General features: G+C 38.0%; 1 protein-coding gene across 1 annotated transcript in view; it reads left to right on the top strand.

Annotated features, from left to right (window-relative positions):
* The window catches only part of FAM3C (FAM3 metabolism regulating signaling molecule C), a 47,719-nt gene extending 35,436 nt beyond the window's left edge, over positions 1-12,283 (top strand). The window contains exons 6-10 of the mRNA XM_081243617.1: positions 570-628; positions 1,737-1,787; positions 4,174-4,258; positions 9,865-9,991; positions 10,585-12,283. Of these exons, the coding sequence (XP_081099743.1) occupies positions 570-628; positions 1,737-1,787; positions 4,174-4,258; positions 9,865-9,991; positions 10,585-10,674 (412 nt within the window). The 3' untranslated portion in view covers positions 10,675-12,283. The remainder of the gene's footprint in view (positions 1-569; positions 629-1,736; positions 1,788-4,173; positions 4,259-9,864; positions 9,992-10,584) is intronic.
* Positions 12,284-21,508: the final 9,225 nt, after the last annotated feature.

The raw sequence follows: 21,508 nt of genomic DNA, 5'->3' as shown, positions 1-21,508 counted from the left end.
AAGTCTTGTGGTTAGATGCAGTAATTATATGAATACAATATTCCTTCTTCTGGGTATTGAGAAATTTTGCCTTGGTAATCACTAAGAGAGTGTTCACAATTAAGTTAAATTCTTCTTGCTCTCAGATTATAAAAAATTTTAGTAGCATCTCGCTTCTGTTTCATGTCACATTGATATTATAGAAAGTAGAAAAGAGGTTACCCTTGTTTGTTCCCTTGAGGATGGTGCAGACTATGTGCATAATGTCCACACGTTTGAAGGATTTTCTAAAATGGTATTTCATAGCCTGACACACAGAGCAGCAAGAAATAGTCTAGTATTTCAGCACTAATACTTTGTAATACATATTTCTATTCATGAAATCTTATTTAAGAACATTGCTTTAAAATTATTCAATGCTAGACTGTCTTCTCTGACTTGGTAGAGACCTTTCAGTCTCCACTGCAGTACTAAACAGTTGTACCTATATATAACATCCCCAACTTTTTTGTCATGGATGGCTTTATTTCTTTAATGTATGTTTATGTTCAGTATCTAATTCTAAATTTGTCTTGACTTTCCCCCTTCAGTTTAATGAGTGGTGTTAAGAATAATGTTGGAAGAGGGATCAATGTTGCCCTGGTAAATGGTAAGAATAATTATTTTAGCTTATGAATGTACTCAGTGGATATTCATATATCCCAAAGTAAAATGCACTCTAATATCAAGAGATCAGGGGAGAAAGAGCCAGGCTTGACATTAAAGCCCTCCCCACACCCTCCCAAAACACCAACTGTAGGTCGAGACTCTACATCTCAGTATTTATAGCATGCTTTCCTGGAAGCATCCAGCTTGCTGTCCAGTGAGTAGAGAACGTCGCATGAGATTGTCAGGATACAACCAATCTAACATTAAATTGATGAATCCTTGCTGCACATTTTGGAATCCTAACATAATATAGATGGACGTGAATGAGGGTTTATAGAATGACAGAGCGTGGTGGACTATTGGATGGGGTGTGGGGCTGAGTGAAGAGTAGGAGTCGATTGTAATTTTTCAGTATCGTCCACACTGAATCCTGAACATCTCGAGTGTTCTTGCAAAATCACATCTGAAAATGTGAACCCATGAAGTGAGACTCAACTGCATACTCGTCTTCTCTTTCTGGGACAGTCACCCTTGTAAATCTGTATAGGGTGATTATAAACCACAGCCACCTTCTCCAGTTCACAGTGTAGATAAATATTGTTTACTTCTTTCACAAGAGATACATTTTTGTGTTTCTACTTTCTTCATTTTCTTAGGTATAAAATGTTCTATACGTATTTGTCTATTTAATTGATAGCAAAAAAAATTTCAAAGGGAATTAAATATAATTTTTTTGAAAGGTGGCTTTGATGATAGAAAATAGCATGGATTCATTTTTTGGTTTAAGGTTTATGTATTTTGGGGTAATTTTCAAATAACGGAAGATGGTAACACATATGGATGAAAAATATCTAACTTCGAATGGTCTATAGTCAATAGTGAATTTCTCTTTGCTACTCTTCAGCTTACAAGATCAGTGAGAAAGTCCTATTCAAAAAATACCCTTTTAGAAAAAATTTTCAGATGCATACAGTTCAACTTTTAAGTATTTGTCATAATAATTCTTCCTCTGCTAATGAATTCACATCAATCATTGGATAAGATCATGTCTTATATAGTGTAGAGTATATTTCAGTTGCATAATTTGCTATGAATTCAATCTCTTTCAGGAAAAACAGGAGATCTAATAGACACCAGATATTTTGACATGTGGGGAGGAAGTAAGTATGAATACATATAAGTGTTCTGTTGCTGGCACTGAATCACATCAATATAATGTAGCCCATTAATGAGAAAATAATGGTACTAATTTTGTGTTAGTTCATTTTATTACTCTTTCTTTTCACTGAATGTCTAGCTGTATTTAAGTGATCAGTCATACTGCATACACTTTGCTTTTTATAAAAATTGTTGGTGATGTGTAATTAAGAGCAATAATATCACAGTTGAGATTTTTAAAAATCTGAGTCCTACTTTTTGCAGGACAACTAATTCAAAACTTTGGGCTCTTTTAGGTTTCTGCCTGAAATTTCTAAAAAAAAAGAATAAGTAATTTGAAGAAGGACATGACCAGTGTAAGCATTCTTAGCTGACTGAATTGATTTCTTTTCATATGATTTTTCAGTCTCAAAACTAAGTTTATAACCAGGATTATTATTCAAGTAGATGAATATTTGAGAGAAGGAATGGAATTTCCTTTCTAGTTTACTGGACTAAGAACAATCCACAGATAATCTTCCTAATTTGGAAGTTCCTCAAGGAGCAGGTGGAAGTTAGTCACCAGCATGCAGAGGGAAGGAACTGGCACCTCGAAGAAGAATGTGCCTGAAAGAAGGAAGGCCAGCACTGATATATCTTTTGATTCTTTTCTAAGTTAAGGCTCTCCCCCGCACCTCCCCATCCTCATCCGCTTTGTATATTCCCTGGAAGCCAGCAGTTGTTAGGCTTCCTGACATTTATCTTGTTTTCAGACCATTCAGCTTTTCTAATATTTCTTCAGCTTGTAATGAAATAATGCATGTATTATTTATTTTTTAAAATGAGATCAGAAGAACTTTGCATAGCTGTCAAAACTGTGTAAACTTAAAATGTACCATCAATTTTAGATTCTAAAGGCGTAATTGGTTCTACCAAAATTTATTGCATGGAAAAACTCTTATAAAACTATTGTCGAGGGCTTCCCTGGCGGCGCAGTGGTTGAGAGTCCGCCTGCCGATGCGGGGGGCGCGGGTTCGTGCCCTGGTCCGGGAAGATCCCACATGCCGCGGAGCGGCTGAGCCCGTGGGCCGTGGCTGCTGAGCCTGCGCGTCTGGAGCCTGTGCTCCGCGGCGGGAGAGGCCACAACAGTGAGAGGCCCGCATACCGCTAAAAAAAAAACTATTGTCAAAATCAGTCATGTGACCAGAAGCTCTGGTATTTCGTCTCAGGTGGATTAACTACTGCTAAAAATACCCCTCAAATTAAGAAGAAGTTGTAAATTACTGCCATCTTTGGATTTAAATCGAAGTGATTTGTTAGCTGCTCTGTTACATTTTTTCTGAATTAAAAATGCTATTATTTTAAGATAGAATTCAGTTAGAGAGAATCTTTGGAATCTTTGCTGTGGAAAGAAACTGAGTAGATTTGAAGGAACCCAGTTTTGAAGTAGTACTAGACTTGGGGGCTGTAAGGAAACCTGATATTGTAAGGAGTTCAAGATGTAGAATGATTTGCAGTACCTGATCAGCCTCTTTGGTATCATCAGTTTATTGTCACTGAAGTGGTGTTTAAGCCCTTATGAATCTTGATATACTAGATGAAGCGGGTAAAGACTGCAATATTTACCTTAATTAGTTTGGCTTTTAGTGATAACTAACCTACATTCCTTCCCCTAGTTTATAGTAAGTAGATATGCCCAGGAGTTTCTTTAAATCAGTATGTGTGTGTATACAGTTGTCCCTTTGTATCTGCAGGGGACTGGTTCCAGGACCCTCCACGGATAACCCATAATCTGCAGATGCTCAAGTTCCATAATTTGCCCTCCATATCTGCAGTTACGCATCTGCGGATTCAACCAAGTGTGGGTTATGTGTGGTACTGTAGTATTTATTGAAAAAAATCTGCGTATAAGTGGACTCCTGAGTTCAAACCCCTGTTGTTCAAGGGTCAACTGTATACATATTTATATAATTTTTTAAAATTACAAATCCTTTTGTGCATTAAATAAAAGTTCTCTGTCTTCATTTTTAGAAAAGTATCTGTGCAAGCAATTTGCCATGTACTCAGGGAGTCCATGAGCCTTTCTCCTGCTCCCCTAAATTTCTTACTTTAAATCATAAGTCATGCTTTAATATGACTTTGCTATGGTTTTTTCATTTAACCCCTGGAATATCAGTATAAAAAACCTACAGGATGAATCAGGATTGGGAAATTTTAAGTTGATGGGAAACTTAATTTTTAACCTGTTCATAAGATTTGTCTTTCTTGTGGTTACTCTACGTTAGAAATTATTGATTTACAAGAACTTCATTTTTTATATTACTAACTTTTAAGAGATTATCATGATGTTTACTCAGTCATTAAAAAAAAAAACCAGAAACCAACCCTCAACCCTTTCTTTTTTTTCAGATGTGGCCCCATTTATTGAGTTTCTGAAGGCCATACAAGATGGAACAATAGTCTTAATGGGAACATATGATGATGGAGCAACCAAGTATGTAAACTTAAAAATTTATGCAACTTTTCAGAGTTATAATTTATAATAATATAAGAAATACATTTTCAATGAAAAAATTTATAATATAGAGCAAAGTAATCCAACTTTCAGATAAACACCATTAACATTTTTTTATTTTGCTTTCTTCTTTCTTGTATTTATCGTGATATATTGTTGTGAAATTAGAATCACATTGTACATGAAGTTTGTTATACTTGTTTATGTTCGGTTTTTAACAACTATATAGTTTTTTCTGACAATAATATTCTTCAGTAGCATTTTTTTATGGCATTTCCCAAAGTGTGTTCTGTGAACACACTTTAAAGCTGTAATGGCTCTTTTAACTTTTTATCATGTTAAGTTTCTAGGTCATTTTACCCTCCTGGTTGCATTTCTTGGGCATTCTCTAGGTGACTATTGTCTCTCTTAAAATGGCGCCCCAAGTTGGACATAGTGTTCCCAGATGTGGTCTGGCCAGTACAGGGTACAATGGAGATGCTAGCTCACCATGTTTGAGAAATTATGTTTAATATTCATGGAGACTAGTGTTGCATTCGTTTTCTTTTGGCAGTCACATCACATTTTTGGTCAACTTAAATTCTCAGATCTTCCCATTTGATCTCAGATTTTTTTTTTTAAACCACTGCCAAGTCAGTTCTTCCTCCCCGTTCAGAACTTGCTTTTGTTTAATGTGAATGAAGGACTTTATATTCATATATCCTTGTTAAATTTAATTTTGCTGTTATTGGCCCACTTGGTCTTGATTCTGACATTTGTCCTATGAGGTTTCCATGGCCCAGGCTTCGTACTCTCTCCAGAGTCATTCAGGTGTCTAAATCTAAGTCATTGACAAACATGTTTACCACAGGCAGTGTGCCACCAGCTGGAGGCCGCCTCCAAGGGATTCATCTAGTCATCAACTGCAGAAACTACTTTTCAGACAGTTTCCACTGTATCCTAATAGGCATACCATTCAGTTGCTGTTTAATTATTTTATTTTCTGAGACCATCAGATACTCACTTGAAATTCATGAACGATGCTAATTATAATACCCTGATCTACTGCCCCCAAACCTCTTCTAAATCTGAAATATATGAGATGATGTTAACTTGGCTTTATTTATTCCTGCCTCCTTCCGGCTACTCCCTCTCTTTCTTTCTTTTTTTTTAAATTAATTAATTAATTAATTAATTTTTGGCCGCGTTGGGTCTTTGTTGCTGCGCCCACGTGGGCTTTCTCTAGTTGCGGCAAGTGGGGCTACTCTTCGTTGCGGTGCGCAGCCTTCTCATTGCGGTGGCTTCTCTTGTTGCGGAGCACGGGCTCTAGGTGCGCGGGCTTCAGTAGTTGTGGCTCACGGGCTCAGTAGCTGTGGCTTGTAGGCTCTAGAGCACAGGCTCAGTTGTTGTGGCACATGGGCTTAGTTGCTCCACAGCATGTGGGATCTTCCCGGACCAGGGCTCGAACCCGTGTCCCCTGCATTGGCAGGCGGATTCTTAACCAGTGCATCACCAGGATGCACTCCTCCTTCTCTTTCTTTTCTTCTTCTTTGTATAATACTCACAGGAGATCCATTCTAAAATTTCTACTCCATTCTAGAATTTTGCTAGGAGTTAGAATTTATTAGTTAGTTTTATTGGACCATTGTTTTTAAAATTTTCCTTGTCTTTTTTGAAAACTGGAATATTTAACTAACTTTTAATGTCTTAGCATCTTCATTTTCCATGATGCTTCTAAAATAACCGACACGACCTTGAAGACTTTATTAATAAGTTCCTTAAGAATTTAAGTGTGTGACATGCTTCTAAAATAACCGACACGACCTTGAAGACTTTATTAATAAGTTCCTTAAGAATTTAAGTGTGTGACATGTGTGGGCCTGGAGGCGTAAATTTATTTTAAAGCACTTAATATGGACATTCCTGAACTACATTGCCCTTTTTATGTTGATCGAAGAGTGTTTGCCTCCCTGGAAAAGACGGTTGTGCTTTGATCTTGATATTATATCATTCTTGTGAAACAGTGGGTCCCTTCATTATTTGTACTTGGTAGCAAAAGTTCTCTCTGTGGCCTTCAGTAGTTGTATGAGTCTCATCTCATTTTGAGCACTCAGGTCTTCCTGGTAGTAGTATTAAAAGTTTTCTCATTAGTAACATGATGTGCCTTGTATTTTTGCACACTTCCTTTTCTCAGTTTGAACCCATCACACAATGTAAGTGGACTCAGGGAGTTCAAACCCATGTTGTTCAAGGGTCAGTTGTATCTCCAAAATTAATGCTATGTATAAATATATTAGTTATACTACACTGCCTTTTAAAGAAATGGGGCATTTTGATACCTACTGTATCAAATGCTCAAAATATTGGCTGTGTTGCATGGTTTTAAACTTCTTTTTGAAACATGAAATCATCTTTTACTTAGTTACATAAAAGATATCAAAAAGGAATAATAAAAATCCCCCAGATTCTACATAGGCAGATTAGAAAACTTTAGAAATTATTGAGAAAATTGTCTTGTTCTAAATCTATAGTTAGATACACATAGGGACATGCGACAGGGCTGCCCAAGACCACCCCCAGGTTTGATGATTGACTGGGAGGAGTCACAGGGCCTAGCATACAGACCTGCTCACTCACTGCTATGATTTGCTACAGCAAAAAGATACAAAGCAGAAACAGCAAAGGGGAGCTAGCAGAGAGCAAAGTCTGGAGGAAGCCAGGCTCGAGTCCCTCTCCCAAGTGGAGTGACACAGGACATGCTTAGTTCCTCCAGCAACAAATTGTGACAACACTATGAACTGCTGTCCACTAGGGGAGGTTATTAGAGACTCAACGGCCCAGGGTTTTTACTGGGAGCTGGTCATGGAGGCACTCTCCGCCTTACATATCCCAAAATTCCAGACTCCCAGACAGAAAGTAGGTGTTCAGCATAAACTGTATTGTTTGTACAGTTTAGACACAGTGAACCATTCTGATCAGTTCTGTGACTGGGGGGAGCCTCCCCAAATCCAAGTTTCCAGATGCCAGCCAAGGACCAGTCTTGCTATTAGGGCTTTCTAAGGCCTGTTTTATTAACCCTTTTCTGCACAGGACCTAAGGGTGTTCTCATCGGAAAGTAAGGAAAGATTAACGGGATCAAAATGCAAAGCTAAGTTTCAAGTTGCTTCTAGATCTTTGGCTAAATTGGCTTAGTTTATTCATATAGGTCAAAATGACCACTTCTGAAATTTAGAAGTACAGAAGGAAAAATGACTGTCCTTCAATATATTTAACTGATGTAAACATTTTTAGATGAGAAAAACATTTACGTACTTCTGTCTGGGGGCCGGGCCTGCATTTGGATAACCACCTACTTTGCAAGCAGTTTTTGTGTATGAAGCGATCTCTTGGCATTTGTGAACCTAACATTCAGCTATTTATGAGCAACCCCGAAGCCTGTGAGGTGCAGTTTGTGATTTTTCTGAGCTGTAACTGAATCAAGCCCTGAGGCTTTCCTCCAGGAGGTTGTCATTACGCTGCCCAGTAAGCCTGACCTCTGTACTTCAACACCATTTGTTCTCGATAAAGCAGCAAAACACACTACTAGTACCGATGATGCAAGTAAAATGTTCTAATGAAGGAGCCAGAAATAAAGCATTTGGATAAACTAAGGAGTAGAATATGACAGTCTGCAGATCCATGGCATCCTAACACGATTTAGAAACAAGAAAACAAGGTTCAGACAGTACTTTCTGGGAATGTCCCTCTAATATACAAGTTGCTTATCAAGTGAGCAGACGAATGGAAGTGATAGCTAATTCATGTAAGGACTGGTACAGGAAACACAGCTACGGACAGACTTTGGGGAGAAAGCCAGACGCGGGTACACGGGGTTCTCTGTGAAGGTCTCAAAGTCTTCAGAGGCTGAGACTTCACAGGTCCTTTTGCACAGCCATTTCATTTATTTTTATTTCCCTTGATTATAAAGGCATCGCTTTATATAGATGAGTCTGAAAGGCTAAATATTCCAGGGCTGCCCCTGATTTTCTCACTGATTCTAGTGAACTTCCCACAGGAGGACAGTAGTGCCCAAGCTATGGTTAAAACAGCTCCACTGCCCCATGGATGTGGTTTGTATAATTGTGGAAGGCTAATAACATCTGTAGCTCTTTCCTGTTTTATGAAGCTTTTTTTTAACATAAAGTATCCCGTTTATCTTCAAGTAAGTTACATTAGAACTGTTGCACCTCATGTTTCTTTCATTTATACATTAAAGGAGCCAGCTGATATTAGCATGGGATGCTTCAAAGAAGGCTGCAGGATAAACAGGCGCCTTCCTCACTGGCCCTCCTGCTATTTTGCAGCCAATGGTCCTCCACTTATTTGCAAATATAAAACTTGCCTTGCCTCGGATTTTAGAAGAACAAACCTCTCTAATTGACCTATAAATGCCATCTTTTGGGTGATATAGAGGACTTACTGGCCACATACCTGCACAGGTGTCCCTTAGTTATCTTTTTGTGTGTTTTTTTTAATTTGGCTCTACAGCCAGCACGTATCTTCTGAATTTCTTTTCCCTTTTGAGACAGAGGAGAGATGGAGAATCACTCAACATTGGGATAAGAACCTACACAAAATTCCTTAAAGGCATCTTTCAGTTACCTGTTACCCTAGCAGTTGCCTTTTGTCACTGACCTTTCCTAGCTGCTATGTGGTTAATATTTTCATTTTTATTAAATAACTACTTGGAAGTTGTCTCTGAAGTAGAATTTATATCCCTATTCTCAAAATTCATTTTCTTTTAAATAAAACATCTGGTGTTAGAAACATCCAAATTTCTATCAGCATTTACCTTTATTCTATTCAAATGTAATTTAAAAAGGGTTTAGTGGAGATTCAGAGTGATTTTTAATTTTACAAAGATGTTGGTTGCTTAAGATCTTGGATTAACCTGAATAGGCACCTGCTGACTACAGTTTCTCTTATTTATTTGATGGATGTAAATGAAAATGAATTGTTGTGAAATAAAGACACCTAAAAGGTACTTCTAAATAACATGAACTTGAAATTAATTGCTAGATTTCATGGCTTTCATCACTAAAGAATTCAAATAGGACTTCCCTGGTGGCACAATGGTTAAGAATCCACGTGCCAATGTAGGGGACTCAGGTTGGATCCCTGGTCCAGGAAGATCCCACATGCCTCAGAGCAACTAAGTCCGTGCACCACAACTACTAAACCTGCACTCTAGACCCCGCGAGCCACAACTACTGAAGCCCGCACGCTCTAGGGCCCAGGCTCCACAGTAAGAGAAGCCACCGCAATGAGAAGCCCACGCACCACAACGAAGAGTAGCCCCTGCTCGCCACAAGTAGAGAAAGCCCGTGCACAGCAACGAGGACCCCATGCAGCCAAAAAAAATAAAAAATTCATTAAAAAAAAAAAAAAAACTCAAAATAGTAGGAATGTTACTCTGATAAAAATTTTTTTTAATGTTCTCTTATCTAAGCCAGCATTCTCTCATTTATTTCATGGTTGTATGTTAAGTATCCTAACTGAATCAGTATTACTTAAATAACATACAGGGCACTACATTTATTGTATTATTCTTTTTCTCCCTCTTTAAGACTCAATGATGAGGCCCGGCAGCTCATTGCTGAATTGGGGAGTACATCTATTACTCATCTTGGTTTTAGAGACAACTGGGTCTTCTGTGGTGGAAAAGGTATTAAGACAAAAAGCCCTTTTGAACAGGTTAGTGTCTTAGGCTTTCATAATTAATGGACAAAAGCAATTGTGTGAAACCATGAAGTGCCTATTCCTATCCCAGTTATTTGAAACTTAGATAAAGCAGACATTAAATATGTTCATGTATTTTTCATAGGTTCTTGGTAATCAAGTATTTGAAATAACCATGGCACTATTTTGATTTTAAACTTAAAAATAGTCAATTCTGCATGAAAATGTTTTTCCTACATGACAATGCATTGGCATATGATTAGTTTTATCTTAAGCCTTTTAGGAAGTTGGTTATTAAAGATTTTAATTGAACTTACGTTACTGTAATCAATTAAGTTTAGAAATACTTTAGAACTTAGTAGAATGTAAACCTACTTTTGACTAACAAATGATCCTTTAAAGACCATTTGCAGTGTTTTGTTCTTTCAGCTGTTCTTTGAAGGTCTGCTACTACATGCCAGACCCCAAGTGTTGCTCATTTAATATATTGAACAATAATTTATATGTAGATAGAAGTGTTACTGAAGTGAGTACGCATAAGTATGTTATTGCAGATATGCAGTTCGCTAAAGTTTTAAAAACTGTATACTATGATTGTGTTCCAACAGCACATAAAGAACAATAAGGACACAAACAAATATGAAGGATGGCCTGAAGTTGTAGAAATGGAAGGATGCATCCCCCAGAAGCAAGACTGATGTGGAGAAAATTGAAGGGAGCATACTTTCACTTGCTAATGGGAAAGCCCTAACCGAAAAACTACATGTAAATATTTTAAGAGCATGCAGCCATCTCGGTGTGTGCATGACCATTATCTCTTTTGATACCAGGATTATTTATTGCTAACGTAAATAGACATCTTTGTAAATAGTCATCATAATGAGCAAATCACTGAACCATTTCTAAGCACATCTCCCTAATGGTACAATGTTCAGACTGCAATGATAATGGCATCTTTTAATTCTAAAAGCATTACACAATGGATAACTGAACAGATTTGAAAAATGTATTGATATATATACTAGTCGCTGTGAAAAATCTATCATGGAATAATATGGGTTTTAGGGAGGAGACTTTGTTTTCTTTTTTATATATATATGGCCTTTTGATGATAGTATCTTTTAAATTAAAAAGATATTGGGCTAGTTGTGTGTGTAATGTTACTTTACAGTCTGACTCCCCTGTTGTATTTCTTTTCTTAGTCTTTCTCTTTCCGTCCCAAGAAACCTAGAAATAAAATATGAAAACTTGTATCAAATATGTGAAAAGCACAACAGAATTCTTCGTTTAATGTACACAGTAAAGAGGAAATATATGAATGTAGGTGCATCAGGGTTGTAGCTTGCTGGATTTTGAGTTAATAGTGTGCATGAGTTGATTTTGCATAAGGTATAGAGTAAGACGGGGGTGGGGGTGGGGGGGCAACTCTGCAGAGCTGAGGAACCAAGCCAAGTCCCTTCCCCAGCCTTGGTAGGTCATTCAGGACAGCATGTCAGTATAGTTAGAGCAATACTGGCCTAAGTTTTCCTTATTTAAGTGTCATCAGCAATGACCAAGTGGTTTGGAAAGAGGCATGTTTTAATGTCACAATAATTTTGGATTGTAAACCAAAAAATTCTGTATTTACTTTCATCTAACTTCGTAAGAGTAATTTTTGCCTGAAAAAATAACAACATGTTTAGAAAGGTCCTGATTACTGATTGGGACTGGTACCGTTTAAAAAAATGTTATTTGACACACAATGACTTTATACCCAATTCTACTTAAAAATATAAGAGATCTACCTTTTGTTAACTTAAGATGTTCACAAAATGACTCAACTTTTAAAAATATTTTTAGGGCATTAAATATCTATTGTGTATGAAGTATCTTAAACTGGAACAAAAAATGTAACGATCAAACTGCTATTCCCAGTAAAAGGCAGCACTTCAATTTTGGATCTAAATTTTAGATGACTTATATAAGAAAAACTAAAAGCAGTATTTTTTATTTTGCTGTAAACCAAGGTGGAAGTTATTCAGCTATTTCTTAAATATCAGTGAGTTTGGGGGTACTGTTTCTTCCCTCAAACTGAATGTAATTCATGAATAAATGCACCTTACACATCTAAACAATTTTTGTAAACTTTTCAGATTTTTGGTGCTGATACGCTAAATCACATTCAGCATGTGTGTTTTGACATTTAAAATACTTCCCTCAATTCTGTAAATTAAAAGAATGGCTATTTTACAGTTCCAGGGATTGTGAAATAAGTGTTGCTTTTTTTTAAAATAATGAGAATAAATACTCTTGGTTTTGCATTGTGAATTTTTTTGTATTATCTGGCAAAATAATATGCCTATAGAACTTCACACTGAGGTTTGTCAAGTGTGTATTGTACTGCTTAACATGCAAAATTAAAGTCATTCCTATGGGTAAACACACTAATATCCTCAGGATATATCTTAACATGGGTAGAATTTAAGTATCTAGATGGCAGGACATCCCTTTCAAGATAAGGACTATAACATGATAGCTTTGTGGAGGTGTATAAAATGCCAAAAGAAGGGATAAAGATTGATTATGTAACTGCTTTCATGCAGTTTGCTATTGTTTCAATTCTGCCTTGTATACATTATGTCAACATAACTTTGGAAGCAATAATTTTACTGTATTTTATTTTCAGATAGCTTTTAAAAATCAGCATTGTAAATGCAGCAATATCATTTAATGTTCAGAATTTTCATTAAAATCAAAAATTTGGCATTGACACTTTGGTTTTTTAAATGGTGTTTAAGGACTTACGGATGTGTATTTTTTATTTGTAATCATAGAGGCTGTCCCAGAACAAGTATATTATAATATGCCTATTAAAATTCAGCAAAGACAGTAGGAAAATAAGTGATATGGGGAAATTAAAGAAAAATTGAGCCAGAATCTTTATATTCCTGACTTTAACTTGTTTATCAAAGTTTATCACTGTTCTTTCTATATTGTATTTGTTTTGAAATGAATTAGCTGATATTTTATCATTTTTTGCCAGATGAAGCTCAATGCCTTTAGCCTGAAATGCACTTTATATTTAGTTTATACAAATTTTAAATAGGTTGACCCCCCCCAAAAGATGAGTTTAATTCAGTTTCATTGACACTTCCCATTCTTAAATGAAAGAATGAGAAATGTGCTGTGTTCAGTTTGTAGAGCAGTTGAAAGTGGAATGCATTTACAATAGTTTAAAAAATGAATATGAAAGGGAAAAATTGCTTGTGTTGATCAGGAAAAAGATTTGCCACTTAACCTCTTCAGCTGGGCCTTCGACAGCAATAAGTGCATGTAAATTAGGAGTTGTAGAATGAAGTTCCAGATCTTCCTTTTTCTAAAGCATTCCTCAGAAGCGTTCTTTTGCTGTCTCTTCCCAGGATGATTTTTCTGTTGTAGACTTGGTTTTTGATTGGCACGTGCCAATGGCTGGTTAATCTCTGTTTCCCTCAAAGCTCCCTCAGTTTAACCTGGCCTCAGCCTCTACTATTGCTTCTCTCCCTGTCCCCATCTCCTTCCTTGAGGTTCCAGTGAAATCAAGAGTTAGATGGAGCGAAAAGCAGGCAGGCCTGGCCCGGGAGTATCAGGGAGCAGCAAAGGATAGTGCAGCCAGCCTGGTGAAAGCCCGTCTGGAATCTAAGAGATGTCCTGCCCCAGAACCTTCCTCCATTCCAGTGAGGGGCAGAGTCGTGGAGGGCAGCTGTGTTAAGGAAACACTTTCAACACTAAGATGTCTCTTCTGGGAGTGCTCAGAAAGGAAGAGGGACTGCCAGCCCTTTGGGTAGAGACAGAAGAGAGGTTTCTCTTGGGTTTGTTCCATGGGTAGTTTATAAGCAAACGTAACACAACGAAGACAGTCTTCCCAGTACAGCTGGTTCACAAGTACAGCGGGCTGCCATCGCTAAGCTCCCTGCTCAGCTCTGCAGAAATCATGCCTACCGCTTGAGTGTATTGACTATCGAAAGAACAAGTTGAAACTCAGTTGGCAAAAGATACTCCCTTTATTAGGGAAAATGGATTTATGAACCTGCAAGCTTCTAATGTTCCATATAATCATCCCATATTGTTTCACTTGATAACCAGAGAGGCGCAGGGCCTAAAATCTTCAAGAGGAGAGAATTCTGTAATTCGACAGGGTAGCCTACTGGCTAAGAGTCTGCAGACCTGCCTGAGTATGTGTCTCTGTTCCACCATCAGCTACATGAGGACCTTGAGAAAGTCAGTATCGTCTCCTGTAAAACTGGGATAGAACTATGTATTTGTGGTGTTTACCAAAATGCCTGACACGAACTACTCTTTAAATGCAGCTGTTAGCATTTCTATTATTGCTATGTCTTTTGCATTCTAGTAATGTTTTAGCCATAGAAGAAAGTTAAGTCAGCCTCTTTAGCTTTCCGACCCCATCATACCAAGTGTTACGGTCTGAATATTTGTGTCCCCTCAAAATTCACACGTTGAAACCTAATCCCCAATGTGATGGTATTTGGAGGTGGGGCCTTTTGGAGGTGATGAAGTCATGAGGGTGGAGCCCTCATGAACGGGATTATTGCCCTTATAAAACAGACTCCAGAGAGCTCCCTGGCTGGGCTTCTCTGCCATGTGAGGACGCAGTGAGAAGATGGTCATCTGTGAACCAGGAAGCAGGCCGTTTCCAGACACTGAATCTATTGACACCTAGATCTTGGACTTCCCAGTCTCCAGAACTGTAAGAAATAAATTTGCTCTTTATAAGCCACCCAGTCTGTGGTGTTTTGTTATAGCAGCCCGAACAGACCAAGACACCAAGCCAGAAGGGAACCATTAAATGACTAGGGTAGTAAGATCATGAGAGAGGGGCTTCCCTGGTGGCGCAGTGGTTGAGAGTCTGCCTGCTAATGCAGAGGACACGGGTTCAAGCCCTGGTCTGGGAGGATCCCACATGCCGCGGAGCAACTAGGCCCGTGAGCCACAACTACTGAGCCTGCGCGTCTGGAGCCTGTGCTCCGCAACGAGAGAGGCCGCGATAGTGAGAGGCCCGCGCACCGCGATGAAGAGTGGCCCCCGCTTGCCGCAACTAGAGAAAGCCCTCGCACAGAAACGAAGACCCAGCACAGCAAAAATAAATAAATTAATAAACTCCTACCCCCAATATCTTCTTAAAAAAAAAAAAAAGATCATGAGAGAGGCTACAGCTATTCACCCGAGGTTCTCCTTAACCTCCAAGCCCCTGACTATATACTACCAACCCTTCCACTCTGACACTGAACTCCCTTTCATGTGCAGAATTCAAGCTTTTGTTTATCTCCATGCAGCTAGCATTTCAAATGATCACATGATGTAGTTTTACTTGCTGGCCCCCCACAAGTATGTGAAGTTATGTGACTTCAGCCAGAGGCAGGGAGTGTTTTCCGATTCCTTCCTGTGGCAGCACCTGTCCTGTGGCAGGACATTCTGCTGAAGCCCCAGCCCCAGAGAGCACACAAAAACCTCCAAACTCTCCACCCAACTCCTGCACACGCCGGGGTGGGGCGGCCATCAGGTCAGAGAAGATGCTGAGACTTGGCTGACCCCCCCATGCACCCCAGCATTTGCTTCTTGCTCAGAGGGCCTGTGAAGGTTCCTACCTATCAGCAGGGGTGCCTGGACAAAAGAAGAATTTTGAATGAGAACTTTAAAACCTCTTTTAAGTTTCTGGGATCAACACTTTCCTTATAAGTCTGTTATTTGAAATTTATTCATTGGACTTTCAAACACATTTTCAGCAATGCATTATGTGTTCAAATGCAGTCCTGCTTGTCTACCTACCACGCAGGTGCTGTTGCTACTGCTTGGATGTTACCTGATCAGATGAACAAGCTCAGTACTGGGGTGAGGAATTCTTTGCCGGGTCTTAGCCTTCTGCATCACCAGTGGAATGAGACGGCGGACCTGGAAATTGGCTTCTCTGCACCCCCGTGTAGAGGGAACCTGATTAGAGAAGTACTCTGTGCTTCGTTTGACAAGAATAGAAATGAATTTCAAAGAAAATGTCTTGCAGGTCCAAGCTCTGAGCAGAGGAGAAGTGAAAGCAAACGATGCTGAGGGGTAGAAATATGTTCAGTCTTGGGAAAGGCAGTGGTCCCTGAGGGTTGTGATTCTCATGGGGAGGCCCTGGGTGGAAGAAGAAGAGAGGTTGGTGAGGATTTCCTGAGGTGTGAGGAATGAGCCCGTGTGCCCTTGACCACGGGGAGTGCACCTTTCCCAGGTGACTTTCTGTTCTCCCTCAGGGAGAGAACCTGAGATTTAAGATCAGTAAATGAGGTGACACTTCAACTCCTATAGAAATCTGAAACTTTTGGCCTGGGAATGGGGTTGAGAGCCAATTCTTGTGGAACTGTTAAAATCCCATTATGAAGAAAAACAAATCCCATTATGAAAATACCCTGGAGAAGTTTCCCTACAGTTCTACAGCACTGGGATTGTGGGATGGGCACAGTTATAGGCACTGTGGCAATTGAAATTCTGACATTGTAGTTAATATATTTAGTCAACAAATTTTAGAGTGTAGTTTCTCAAGAAGTTATTTGGGGGAAGAAAAAGTGTTTAAGCTAGCAGAGGGGAGAATTTTTTTCTCAGAAATGTATCTTTCAGCTTGTAAAAGTGTTAAGCCTGGGCCCATTAAATATCAGGCATGTTAAAGAGGATTTATCACATTCACTTTTTCAGTTTTCCCATCTTGCTATCGTACCATATGCTATTTCTTGCCTTGCTTGCATAGAGCCTTGTGTGGAGCAAAAATGAGTTGTTTGCCAGGGAGTTTGAGATCAAGCAATTAAAATGGGTAAGACTTTAAACTTACACAGTGTTACATGTCAACTATATCTCAAAGCTGGGGAAAATATAAAAACAATACAACTGACAAAATTTTTTAAACATTTTTTAAAATTATAGATTATGTACTAGAAATAAATATGTAATTATTGACTTACATTTTGTTTATTTACACTTTTCCTTGGTTACGAAGAGTTCAGGTGTGTTTAAATACGCAGTGTTTAAACTTAGTGATAAATTTAAATTAAAAATTTAGTGATATTCCTCTTTTATCAAAGAGTAATTAGGATCTATAACGGGCCACCCTTCCTTTTTCTTAGCTAAACACGGCGGGGCGGATATGGGCCATGATCACAGATGGCTGTTACTGACATGCAGAAGAGAAGGCTTCTTGGCCTTTTTGGAGGTGAGTCACCCCTAGGGTTCAGAATGGCAGTTTAACAGAGGGAAACAGGCAGCCCTATATCCCCGTTCTCCCTGCTCTTCCAATTCTCACACACAAATCAGATGCTTTCATTTCTTTCTGCAAATTTAAAAGTCACATGTGAAACTTTGTGTTGACTTGGTCCACATTTATTATTACTCTCCCTTTACAACAAGTGGGAGAGGCTGCTCTTTCTAGCATGATTTTGTTTCAAGAGATTTTAATCACGCAAACCATCTCTACTGGTTTTTCTTTGGATGTGGATGTAAACTATTACCAATGGTAAATTTCATCCATCTATTAAAAATAACACCTTATGTAACAATTGGCTGTAAGCACAACGATCAAAAGGATGTAAGTATTTATTTAATGTCGCACTAAATTAGTTTGATCTTCACCCCTAGTCATTTCCTTTTGGAATGATTGTTAGGCTCTTGAAGTATAATCCAACTGTTAGCCACATTGTGATCTAAAATAGAAGGCAGTTTAACTCATTTAGAGTTTAGAAATCAAGAGGCAGTGTATTTTAATTACATTTCATGGTGAATTCTAAGACCTCAATTCTCCCATCACTTCTCTCCAGCTTCTCAACCAAGTTTATATAATCAAACCAGGGAGGAGCACCCCATAACTGTCATTATGTTTACAAATCCCCAAACCCTTTAAATGGTATACTGTAAACTCTGCACTATTTTGTTTCTGTGAGAAGCGCAATAACGATATGATGGTTAAGGGCACAGTCTCTGAAGCTAGTCTGTTCTTTGTGACCTGGGCCAGCTACTTACCTCACCATTACTGTGTCTGTTTCTATACAATAAAGACCACAATAATAGCACCTACTTTATGAGGTTATCGTGAGGATCGAATGTCTTAATATATACGATTTACTTAGAACAATGCCTAGTACATAGTAAGTGCTATCTAAGTGTTTACTAACATTATTTTCTTTTTCAAAGGTGTTGAGTCCTTGGTGTACCACTGTGTTCCCTTTCATGCTGGGCCACACATTTGTCCTTCTCAGTTTACCTCATTACCCTACTCCAAGAAATGTTATGACTTGTCACATCTGGTCTATACTGAAACTGAAATTTTTAAAAAAATCAAGGATCTTAGCCAACTTTCCTTAAGAAAGTCTTGTCTTGCCGAATATACATGGTTCCTGGAGATATGATTTGAATTTTTCTTCCTTCAAGTCAGCTAAGTGTATTTATAGTGTTCTGGATAAGTAACTGGCTCCAAATGGTGGGTTTAATTCCTCAGTATTTGATGGCCTTTGGAAGGTGATGCAGAAAAATACCAGCAGCTCACCAAATTGCCTATAAATAAATATTTTGATGAAAAGCTCTTCTGGTTCCACATCTTAAGTAAAACCAAATACATCAGTACTGACAGTACTTCAGAAAATTAAAGTGTTTCTAAAATATTTACTGTGAATATCATGTGGTTACAAAGCTGCAAAATAGGGTCTTAGCATCTAACTTACATAGTTCAATTCCATTGTATTCTTAATATAACTATCATAGTTTCTTAAAAAACAAACAAACAAAAAACCACCACCAACAAAACCAACCATCATCTAGATCATGAATAAGGAAATAATGCCATTATTTGTATTCAAACAAATTAAAGTGTTTTTGTGTTGTGTAAAGTATTATTATCAGGGAAATGCTTTAATTAACCAACTTCCTTATCCAGAGATTACAGATAATGCTGTTTGATATGTTTTTCTTGATCACATTTCAAGATAATCATCATTGCCTCTAACCATTGCCTCTATTAAGCAGTTCCCAGTTTATAAAATGTTGAACTCCTAAATTGAAAATTAATACACTAGAGTGTAACTCCCTTCCCCTTTTATCATCATAAAGGGCATTTAAACAAATCAAGACACTTTTTACCCACAGTGATTGGCAGTGAGCCTGATCCGTATGATACCAGACAGCTGTTTCCTAAACACATCACTAGAACTGGGGACTGTCCAGCATAGAGGACCCTTTATGGTAACATAACCTCCTGGTTTTTCTCTGTGGACTCATCCCTTTCCTATTCTCAAACTATGTGGGTTTAGTTGGAATGAACCCCACTGCCATTTCCCAGCATGGGTCTTGATTGCTTTAAAATGATCAGTGTATTTATCATCCAACCCCAATCCCCAATGGCCATTGTGATTGGCTCAGGGATAGGCACATTAACCAATCAGAGCCAACGATGACTTTTGCTGGGCATTCTGAGAAATAAGTTTGCCCTCTCTCTTGTGTGAGCAACCAAAAAAAAAAAAAAAAAAAAAAAGAACCTCTCCCTTTCCTTAGAATGAGTAGTAGAAGAATGTTAGATCTGGAAGGAAGTGTGGCAGCCATGTTGATGAGAAAAGCCGAGAGCCCAGAGCTGCTGAGACTAGGGTATTGGGGGGGTTGGCACAGAACCCTGTGGAGCCTACAGTCGAAGACAACATCACAGAAGCCAGCTTCTTTAGGCTGGAGATGCAGAGACCTGAGCCCTGGAAACATGGTGTGAGCTTTTGGATCAAACTTCACCTGAATTGGTCACAACTCTAGGCTTTTCAGCCACTGAGTCAGTACATTTCCTTTAATGTTTGTCAGTCTGGGTTGCTTTTTTTTGTTACCTGCACCATAAGGAGCCCTAAACCATGAAGGCACAATAGCCTAAACTGGATAGAAGCATTTGGGCCCCAGAACGTGTATTTCCAGGAGCACCATCCTATTACCTATACTACGATGGGGACTGGGAAGGAAATGGGCCAAAGCTAGGCAGTCAACCAGTAAAACAGGTGAGACATTCATGGATGGCTTCCATGGTGATGCCAGGGAGACGGAAAAGAAGAAACCAAAGACACAGCTTGGGAGTTGGGAGTTCTTGCTCAGGCATGTGGGGGTTGGGGGTGTGTGTGCTAATGGCTGAATAATAGTCATGTATTTGTGAATTAAAGTCTCCCTGGTTCTCACAATCGGTTGGTAAGTTAATTATGAAAAGTTTTCTAGTTGATAGAAAAAAAAATGGTCATTAATGGAAACTGCAGTCTTCATGTTTTAAGAAAGAGTGCTTATTTTCAATGCAGATAAAATAGATTTACTTTGCAAAAAAAGGCATAAGAATAAGTGTCTATTTTTCAGGTTATTCTCATCAGTGGATGCTAAAAAATGGTAAACCACTCTTAAATAAGCACTGTATTTGTTCATTTGTCATTTTGGAGTCTCTCATTCAGTAAATAGTAATTTTGTTAAATTTTAAGGGTCACAGTTAAATGTTTAGCCTTGATTTTAATATTAGATCAGAGTCATTTTCCATGGTTTGCTCTTTTTCACAAATTATTGCTTTGCCTTTTAAATAAAATTGAAAGGAAATAGAATGAGACCAGGGTGAGCAGGGAAACATTTCTTTAGCTTATTTTGAGAAAAAGAATTTTCTTTGTCCATTCTGAACTTAGAAAATCTATTTTTTCTATATGATACTGAAATATTTAACAATTCATAAAAAACATAGCATTTACATTAAAATACCACCTTAAATACAGCCCTGTAATTTTCACCAGGAACCTTGTAAAATATCATGAATATACATGCATGAATACTAAAACAAGAAAGACCACTCAAAATTCACATGGAAATGCAGCATTTCCCACAACATAATAAATATCCAGGATATCAAATCCACAAATTGATCATTATTCTGATTTAGATTCTTTTTTCCAGTTAAGACTTTTACTGTATAATTTATTATAATAACCTTACAAGTTAAACATAACTAATTGAGAACAGAATTCAACTAATCTGACTGCTGAAATAGCACAATTGTCAATATATAGCCACATATTTTAATTTACAACATATAAAGCTGCCATTTTGGCAGGAAATACACATCCATATAACTAACTGCTCAGTGAACTTCTTTTTCAATGTATGAAAAAATGTCAAAGTTAATAGTATGAAAGGAAACAGAAGCTACTATTATTTCTGAGATAATTTTATTGCCTTAGCTCTTGGGCTTTGGCAAAAAATATCTTAAGTTTCAATATATATCATATAACTTAAAAACATTATTTACAAAATATAAAAAAATTTAACAAAATACTGTACAAAATACTGTCTTTACACATTTAAAGGGTGCTTTTCCTTTCAGTGTACGAGAGCCCTTTATATTTCTACCTCTGATTTTCCCACATGCTTTCAGGATCCCTTCCTCCAGTATTTCAGAGCTGAGTTTTTAATAGTGGAAGCTGGTCTATAATGAAAGTGTGAAGCCAAAGATAAAGGTTGCTATATACCTCACTGATACTCTTCTAG

Source organism: Mesoplodon bidens (genome assembly GCF_964165515.1).
Source record: "Mesoplodon bidens genome assembly, chromosome: 9".
NCBI lineage: Eukaryota > Metazoa > Chordata > Mammalia > Artiodactyla > Ziphiidae > Mesoplodon > Mesoplodon bidens.
The sequence above is the reverse complement of the archived record's forward strand: the minus strand, read 5'-3'. Positions and strand labels throughout refer to the sequence as shown.